The sequence below is a fragment of the Neovison vison genome, chromosome 1, assembly GCF_020171115.1.
Source record: "Neovison vison isolate M4711 chromosome 1, ASM_NN_V1, whole genome shotgun sequence".
In the NCBI taxonomy this organism is placed as follows: Eukaryota; Metazoa; Chordata; class Mammalia; order Carnivora; family Mustelidae; genus Neogale; species Neogale vison.
The window spans coordinates 217,605,857-217,615,080 of record NC_058091.1 but is presented as its reverse complement, the minus strand read 5'-3'; the positions used below and the strand labels follow the sequence as shown (position 1 = coordinate 217,615,080).

The window sequence follows — 9,224 nt, the reverse complement described above, 5'->3', positions numbered from 1 at the left end:
CCAAGCATGACTTACTACCACTCATCTTAACTCTTCCCCTTTCATCCTGGGTCCCTTCAATATCTACCTACCTCACCCTTCCCTCTCACAGCAAAACTTCTTGAACAAGTTGTCTTTACTTGTGGTCTTTACTTCCCTTTCTCTCTTCAACCCGTTATAATCGTATTTATATCTTCGGCACTTCAGAGAAGGCTGGCTTGCCAAGACGCCTCCTTCCATCCCTAAACCTGCTGGTCATTTCTCAGTGTTTGTTATCCACTGACCAGTTTTTGTTTTGTTTTGTTTTGTTTTAAGATTTTATTTATTCATTTGAGAGAGAGAGAGACAGAGTCAGAGAGAGCACAAACAGGGGAACAGGCAGAGGGAGAAGGAGAAGCAAACTCTTTGCTGAGCCAGTTGGGAGCCCAATGTGGGGCTCATCCTATGACCCTGGGATCATGACTTGAACCAAAGGCAGATGCTTAACCATCTGAGCCATCCAGGCATCCCATCCATTGACCAGTCTTAAAACATTCTCTTGGCTTCAATGTTATCCCTTTTTCCTGGTGCTTCTACTTTGCTACTCTTCCTTCATCTCTATTGCTGGCTCAGCTCCTTCTCCTAACTGAAAATGTAGAAGTGCCCTAGAGCTTTTTGTTCAGCTCCCCCCTCCTGTCCTTTCTGTCTGTGATCTCATCCATATTTGTTGATGACCCTTAAATTTACGTCTTCAATCCAACCTGTGTCCTAAGTTCCAAAATCATGCATCCAATTGTCTGATAGACATTTCCCCTTGGATTTCCAGTAGGGCCCTCAAACCTAACAAGGCCAATCAGAACCCTGGGTCTTCCTTTCTTCGAAACAGCTGCTTTTCATATCCTTTCTATCTTTGTGGCACCCTTTTACATCTGAGTTCTCAGGCACAGCTGCTGGGATTATCTTTGATTTCTTTCTTCCCCTCACACCCCATGTCCACTCCATTAGCAAATTCTGTCAGCTTCACAATCAAAATGGATCTTAAGCCGGATCGCTTCTTCTTCTCACTTCCGCTGCTGTTGGCTAGTCCCTGCCACTGTCTTCTCTTATCAGGACTACTGCATCTGTCTTTTCAGTGACCTCCCCTTTACCACCACTTCCCCCTCACCCTTTTGCACAGAGCAGTCAATGTGATCTTGTAAAACATAAATCAGGCATCTCTGAAGCTTGAAAACCCTCTCTTGGCTTCCTATCTCACTTAAGACTATAAACCAGCCTCTCCACTCTTGACTCTGCTTTCCTCTCTGACTTCATCTCTGATCTTCTCCCTTTTGATCACCACTCCAACCATGCTGGTCTCCTTTCCACTTATTTGAACACATGAAGCTCATTGCTAACTCTGGGCCTTTGCACAGTTTGATCCTTCAATGTGGACCTCCCTGCAGATGTTTGCATGGCTGTTTCCTTTGGGTCATTCAGGTCTCTGCTCAAATGTCACTTCCTTAGAGACGTCACTCTAGGTGAAGAAGTCACCACTCCCCACCACAATCTATCCCAATTATATGTCATAGCATGTATCCCTATTCAAAAGGTTCTCATTTATTTATATCCTTGTGGACTGTCTGCCCACACTGAGTTCAACAAGAGTAGAGAAGTCATGTGTTTTTCACTGTTGGATCCCCAGTGTTTAGAAGCAGGCCTAGCTTAATGTAGGTGTTTACTAAATGTTTGTTACATAAATGGTTGGGTGGAGCTCCCTCCCCTCAGTTGTCCAGGAAACTCAGGGAGTATTCTTCTCACTAGTACTTAGTGCTACTGCTAAAATCTAGTGCCACGCGGGAGGAGGCTTCAGCTGATCTCCAGAGGAGACCAAGCCCATTCCTCTATTCTTAGCTGATCCAAAGGTGCCTCTTTTTGTGGGTTCCTATGGTTACAATTCCTGACGCTCTGTTCTTCCAATTCCCATATACAGCTAGCTCCTAAGCTGCTAGCCGATCCCAGAAGCGCTGAATTTTAGAAGTTGCTCTGGATTCTGTTATCCCAGGGACCCAAAGACCTCTGTGCTAATGGAAGAAACTCCCAGTGAATCCAGGTCAATTTTCTGTCACTATCTTGAAAAGAAGGAAGGAGAGAAAGAGGTAGGGGGGAGAGAGAAAAATGAAAAAGGACAAATTGAATTCCTTTGAGGTTAGCCTGAACAATGATTTGTTCATTTTTTACTCAATAAATCTTTATTGATTGTCAACTATACACCAGGTACTCTTCTACGCTTATTATTTTATAATTGTCATCATCTTTATTGTCTTATTTCTTATATATCTATATTAGATTGTGAATTTTGTAAGAACAGAGATGGTCTTTTCATGGTGTTAAGTGCCCAGTTATTGTCTCTTGCTTGAATCAATGAGAAGAGAAGGTTAATGAAAGACCTAGGGAAGATTTTCCTGGTTACATTTCATATTCAAATGAAAACAAAGAACAGTGATTGCTCTTTAAATCGTACTATATTATTACATTACACTTGATTTTAGCCAAAAGCCCCCAAAGCGATTATGTTATTACATTAGAATATATTTTAGATGTTTAGTAATTGCCATAATCTCACCACCTCAACACATATTTTCCATTTTCTTTTGATTTTTGTCCATTTATATGTGTATTTGTACACCCTTAAAAATTTAATGTATCTCATGTCATCTTCTGCCTTTCCACTTAACATTAATGACAAACATCTGCATGTTTTAAAATTATTGTACTTTTATGACTTTCTGTAATCAATTTTTCTTTTCTTACTTTTTAAAAATTAAAAAAAAATATTTTTTAAAGTAATCTCCACCCCCCAGTGTGGGGCTCCAACCCATGACTCCAAGATCAGGAATTGCAGGCTGTGCTGGTTGAGCCAGGCAGATGCCCCTATCCTGGTTTTTTTGGTGTGTTGTGTGGTTTTTTTGTTTTGTTTTGTTTTTTTTAAATTTTGAAACCTGTGTTGGATTTCTTGTGATCCTGAGCACCATAAAGCCCTGAAAAACCTGTCAGGTGTTTTGTGTTTCTTTTACAGATAGCTGACAAGAGGGTCCATTGACAAGTACATCTCATTCTGGAGTTAGAGATGATGCCACATCAAAGAGCAGGCAGTCGATCCCAGCTGCAAGCAGGAGAGAAGGGCATGCCCAGCAAGCTGCTCTGAAACAAGAAGAGTGTAAGGAAGATGATATTTAGCTGCTTTCTGCACTTTGATTAGCATGTTTCCGTCTCCTTGGCCTTGCATAGCTGCCTACCTGGATACCATCTGCTGAGCTTTTGCTTTTCTTTCTGTTTTACATAAAGTTATTGCTTTCAATATGTTGCAGTGGCGTAGGGAAAAACAAGAGAACACCAGACTTCTGGGACCCGCCTCTTTCTCTTCAGCCTTCTAATGGAGCTTAGTTCTGCTGCTGCTTGTTTTCTTCAGTTTGAAGTACAGAGGACTACTGCGCCTGACACAGGATGCTGTCCTTGAAGAAATTAGCAGGAAATAGAGGTTTATAGGAGCTTCTCCTCTGCTGCTCTTGTCTTGGAAACAATTAGAAGTACATTTGCAAAATTGTATTGAAAATAAATGGGAAAAATTATGTTTTATTTTATAGCCCACTTTTCTGGAACAGATCTAATTTTTAGAAATATTTTACTAATTTATTTGACAGGAAAGGTAGGGAGAGCAAGCACAAGCAAGGGGAGCAGCAGTCTCCCCCCCTGAGCAGGGAGCCCAACGTGGAGCTAGATTCCAGGACCCTAGGATCAGGGCCCAAGCCGAAGGCAGCCATTTAACTGACTGAGCCACCCAGGTGCCCCCAGAGCTAGTTTTATCTTTTTTTTTTTTTTTTTAAAGATTTTATTTATTTATTCGACAGAGAGAAATCACAAGCAGACGGAGAGGCAGGCAGAGAGAGAGAGGGAAGCAGGCTCCCTGCCCAGCAGAGAGCCGGACGCAGGACTCCATCCCAGCACCCTGAGATCATGACCTGAGCCGAAGGCAGTGGCTTAACCCACTGAGCCACCCAGGCACCCCCCAGAGCTAGTTTTAAATGAAGTAATGAGGAAATGGCCTTTGTAACTAAATGTTGATTAAGGGGGTGTGAGCTGTGACCCCAAGATCGGAAATAAGTGATCAAACTAAGGAATGAAAAGGGGGACATTCTTTGGATATCTTGTCCTCAAATCTGGGAGACAAGTTATATTTCGTAAAACCAGAGAATGTAGATTTAGGTAATTTTGTGTTCATTTCTCCTGTCTCATTTGCTACGACTTGTCAAATTATGTTGTAGCAGTTATGTTAGAGCTTTGGTTATAACATATATGCTTGGAGAGAGTTTAATGGGGACCAGCAACATCCCCTGAGAGCCAATTTTGAATATTATTATCCGAATTTAATTTTGTCTTTATAACAAAAGGCAACTTATCTTTTAAGAAGTGTACTCAAGCTGTGGTGCCTCGGTGACTCAGTAGGTTAGATGGTTCTCAATTTCAGCTCAGGTCATGATCTCAGGGTCCTGGGGTTCTGTGCTTAGTGAGGAGTCTGCTTGAGAATTCTCTCTCCATCTCCCTCCCAGTCTCACCCCTCAAATAAATAAACCTTTTTTTTTTTTTTTTAAAGATTTTATTTATGGGACGCCTGGGTGGCTCAGTTGGTTAAGCAGCTGCCTTCGGCTCAGGTTATGATCCCAGGGTCCTGGGATCGAGTCCCACATCGGGCTCCTTGCTCGGCGGGGAGCCTGCTTCTCCCTCTGCCTCTGCCTGCCTCTCTGTCTGCCTGTGCTTGCTCGCTCTCTCTCCCTCTGTCTCTGACAAATAAATGAATAAAATATTTAAAAAAATAAAGATTTTATTTATTTATTTGACAGACAGAGATCACAAGTAGGCAGAGAGGCAGGCAGAGAGAGAGGGGGAAGCAGGCTCCTTGCTGAGCAGAGGACCCAATGCAGGGCTTGATCCCAGGACCCTGGGATCATGACCTGAGCTGAAGGCAGAGGCTTTAACCCACTGAGCCACCCAGGCGCCCCAAACCTTTTTTTTTTTTTTTAAAGAAGTATATTCAAGCCCCAAATAATTCTTTTGAAAATATTTGAAATAATGTAAGACATCTAAATCAAGTAGAATGTAAATAATGCTATTTTTATAAGCTCTAAAGACCTAGCACCAATGAAAAGTATGAGTAAAAGAATGGAGTTACTACATATTCAAAGTTTCATCCACCCTTGACATTTCCCTGATAGGTTCAATCATTCACCTGTTGTCTCACCAAACATTTATTGAGTGACTATTAAGGGCCAGGTGGCATAGACAGTGAGTAGAACAGTGTTGTTATCTGTGTCAGTTTTTAGTAATTTCAGAATGTGTTTGAATAAGCAAGGGCTAGGTGTTTGGGTCACAAATACTTAACCACACATAAGTGAGCTACCCTCTCAGGGCCTTATCTACACTCTGCCAGACTGTATGCACATCCCAGGAAACCTCACTTGAGAGAACAGAATGTGCCTGATACTACCCACATTCTTCTTGTACTTCACCATCTCCTCTGAAATTTAGTCACCTTAATCACTTTAAATTCCCACAATTAAAATATCAGGCAATTATAGCAAGGGTGTTTTGACCCTAATGAGCTTTGTAAATAACCAAATACACAGAATATTTATCTTTATGGCAAGTCTGGATCTGACATTTATGAGATCAGAGGTAAGAGTACAAATGGAGACCAGTGTACCATGCGTGGTTATTTGAGTACTATGCTAAATTGTCAGAGTTAGAACACTAAAAAAAGGAAAATCTGTGCTTAACACCACATTGTTTGCAAAACAATACTTCGTTATGTAAATCTATTGCATTGGGGTGCCTGGGTGGCTCAGATGGTTGGGCGTCTGCCTTCCATGTCTCCATGATCTCCAGGTCCTGGAATTGAGCCCCATGCCAGGGTCCCAGCTCAGTGGAGAATCTGCTTCTCCCTCTCCTTCTCCCTCTCCCCCTGCTTGTGCTCTCTGTCTCCATCTTTGCCTCTGTATCTCTATCAAATGAATAAATAAAATCTTAAAAAAACAACAACAATCTACTGCATTTGTGCTGGGAGGAAAAATTGAACAAGTTAACTAATTTGTCTTCTCTTTCTTAAGCACTTCTGCTGCTCAGATTCTGCCTGAACTCCAAAGGAGTCTATCTCTGATATGGGAAGCTATCCTACACACAGATTTTCACTGCATTTGGAGTTGTGCTTTTTGTTTTGAAGACTTAGGGCAAGAGCTATGAAGAATTGTTTCCTGGGGGGCCTGAATGGTGTTGGTCATGAGAGAGGGTCTATATGGTTATGGGACAGAGGTCAGCATCAGATCGTCACTGGCAAAGGCACCCATTTGTTTTTTAAATAAATTAATGTAATATGTAAGGCCCTTTGAAGTATAGGTCTAGGATAAGGCTTTTCCTCCCGAGATATAAGGGGGGTAGTCCCTAGTGACACTAGGATTTTAATGCCAAACTTCTTTGCAGAGAGATCTAGATGGCTGTATTTTTTAGAATTTTTTTCAGGATGAAGAAAGATAGTGTTAGATTAATGGTTTAGAAAACAGTAACAAGTTTCTAAGTTAGACTTTCCCAATGTTATGACAGTGTTATGAAGACTTTTAAAAATGGAAATAGTAAACATATACGAAATGACAGTGTTATGTAAATGACAGTGTTATGAAGACTTTTTAAAGAAAAGGAAATAGCAAACATATACGAAATGAGTGTAGTGCTGTATAGTGAACCACCATGTTTCTGTTACCTAGGTCCTAACAATTGTTCTAACAATCCTGTTTCATGCATACCTCTACTCAGTGTTCCTCCCTCAGTGAGTTATTTTAAAGCAGACTGTTACCTCCTATATATTTATAAAAGATATTCTTAAGAAAGATATAATCACAACACCAATATCCACTTATTCCCAATTCAACAAACACTTCACAGTTTTAATCACGTGCAAGGCATTGTGTGGTTTTGCTTTTGAGGATGAAAACAAGTTTCCACCAAGAAACACGTGTCCTAGTGTTCATTGTATCTGAAGTCAGAGGATCTGATGTGAGTGTATATAGTTAAAGCTACATTAATAGCTACACTACGGGGCTTGGTATCAAGAACAGCAGACTTCGGATTGAGCCGACCTGGTGACAGTGAACCTGAGACCTCTCCACAAGGGTTTAATTTTTTCCCCCTAACCTCTGGAAAGCAAGGCATAGGAAAGGGATTTAGTTCATGTTGTGCCAGGACGTGTTTAAACTTGTTTCTTTTTCCAAAATGAACAAGTTGCTAAGAAAACTAGAGACTTAAATTAACAAGTCCTGGAAAAGACTTTTTTTTTTTTTTTTTTTTTTTTAACTGCGTGGGTCAGTGAAATTCGTTCCTTTCGGGTCACGTTCCTGCCTCCAGCTGGCCTGGTTTGCTAGGGGCGTGCTAGAGGTCAGCGGCTTCCGCAAGGAACTTGGTGCCTGGGTCTCGCGCTGTTCCAGAGACTCTCAGGCGACACTGGGCGTTTCCTCTTTTTCCGGCCTCGGAAAGTTTTGTTTTGGTTCTTAGTTCCCAGTCAAGGAAAGGAACCCTACGGACCAAAGGTTTCCCAGTCTCCTCCCGGTGGCCGGAGGCCAAATTTCCCCCATCACAGCTTGACCAGACTTGGTCCCTTCAAGATCCTCCAAGGCCGGGGAAGCGCGTCTTGCGTAGAGGAAGAGAGGAGGCAGTCAGGCTGCCGTATCCACTGCCACTGGCCGGCCCTTTTCTTCCCTCATCCGTGGGCCAGTACCCATCCTACCGCAAAGGGTGCGCGCAGTCTCCCCAGTGACTCCCCAAGAACCCGGTTCTCCACCATTCCCAAGAGAATACTCAATTTGGCCGCGCCCGCGCTGGGTAAAGTGGAGGGTTACTAAAACACGGGGATAGGATGAAGAGCGCATGCGCAACCAGGCGGTGGCTTTCAAGAGTTCGCCCGGCGGCAGCAGCCGCTAGGTGGCGCATGCGCCCTGGAGGGTGCGGGCCGGTCTCCGGGAAGAAGGCAGCGGCGGCGGCGGCGACGGCGGTGGCGACGGCGGCGGCGGCTGTGGGGAAAGGCGGGGGCGCCGTGGGGGCCGTGCCCGTGTTTACACAGCGGCGGGCGGACGCGGAACCTGGCGCGGCGGCGGCAGGATGGTCATGGCGCATTTCGTCGAAAATTTTTGGGTAAGAGCGGGATGTTGGAAATTGGGTTTTGGGGTGCGAAGCTTTCTCTGCCTGACCTCGGCCTGTGTGCGCTCCGGGCGGCGGCGAAGCCTCGGCGGTGAGGGCTAGCGTCCTCGGGCCGCCGCCGGCTGGGTCCCGCCTGTGTGAAGCCGGGAGGGCTGCGGGCCGCCGGCCGCCAGGTCTCGCAGGCTCGCAGCCCTTGCGGGGGCGAGGGCTGTCAGCGCGGCCCCTCATCCCGCGGCGGGGACGCTTGAGGGCAGCCCGCCGCCCGCCCTGGGACAAAGCGCCGGATGGGGCGGGAGACGGGACCCGGCCGCGCCGGAGGCTTTGGGCTCCGGGCGCGCTTCACGGCTTGGACGCGGCCGGGGCCCGCGGCGCGGCCGCCTCCCAATGCGCGCTGCCAGCGACCGCCGGCCGGAGCCGGGCGGAGGGGGCTCGCCCCCGTCTAGCGCCGCAGCCCCCATCTTAGCCCTTTTGCCCCCCGTGGTTTCCACACGGAGTCCCTTGCGGGCTTGGCTTGGATCAGCACTTCCTCTCGGCCTCGCAGCTCGGCTCTTTGGTCTGCGCCCAGGACTTTGCCTCTGGGCCTGTTCACAAAGCGTGTAAAAGTTGAATTTAATGTAACTGGATTCCTTGGGCTTAAATGCACGAAGACTTCCCCTTGTGTCCTGTGCTCCTTCCCCTTCCTCATTCTTTCCACACCCCTCTTCTTAACTCAGTATTAGTATTAGGTAGTTCTCTGAGAATGACTTCAGTCACCGTGCGGGGTGTTTTTCTGTATTGTTTGTTGTAATGGGAAGTGCAGTGCAGCCGAGTGCGGGAGAAGGAGCATGTTTACCCCGGTATCTTGGGTCAATCTCAGTAGAAGTCCTGACAGCTGCAAGTACTACAGCTCCATTTTAGTTAAAATTCAGAAGTAATTAAAGGAGTGCTCTTTCAGGGAAGAAGAGGTGTGTCTTAAATTCTTATTTCTAAGTGTATTACGTACGGACTTAGTAATCAAATCAGCTCCTAGTCATTTGGCTTGAATGTTTCTTGTTTTCCGCAAGCGACAT

General features: G+C 45.2%; 1 protein-coding gene and 1 long non-coding RNA gene across 2 annotated transcripts in view; both read left to right on the top strand.

The window, feature by feature from the left end:
* Window positions 1-2,113: 2,113 nt before the first annotated feature.
* Window positions 2,114-3,571, top strand: LOC122901145. Its single transcript, XR_006383371.1, has 3 exons — window positions 2,114-2,211; window positions 3,014-3,154; window positions 3,306-3,571. It is a non-coding gene; the product is annotated as an uncharacterized LOC122901145 (long non-coding RNA).
* A 4,483-nt stretch (window positions 3,572-8,054) lies between these two features.
* The window catches only part of FCHO2 (FCH and mu domain containing endocytic adaptor 2), a 133,333-nt gene continuing 132,163 nt past the window's right edge, over window positions 8,055-9,224 (top strand). The window contains exon 1 of the mRNA XM_044267358.1: window positions 8,055-8,169. Coding sequence (XP_044123293.1) covers window positions 8,137-8,169 — 33 coding nt within the window. The 5' untranslated portion in view covers window positions 8,055-8,136. The remainder of the gene's footprint in view (window positions 8,170-9,224) is intronic.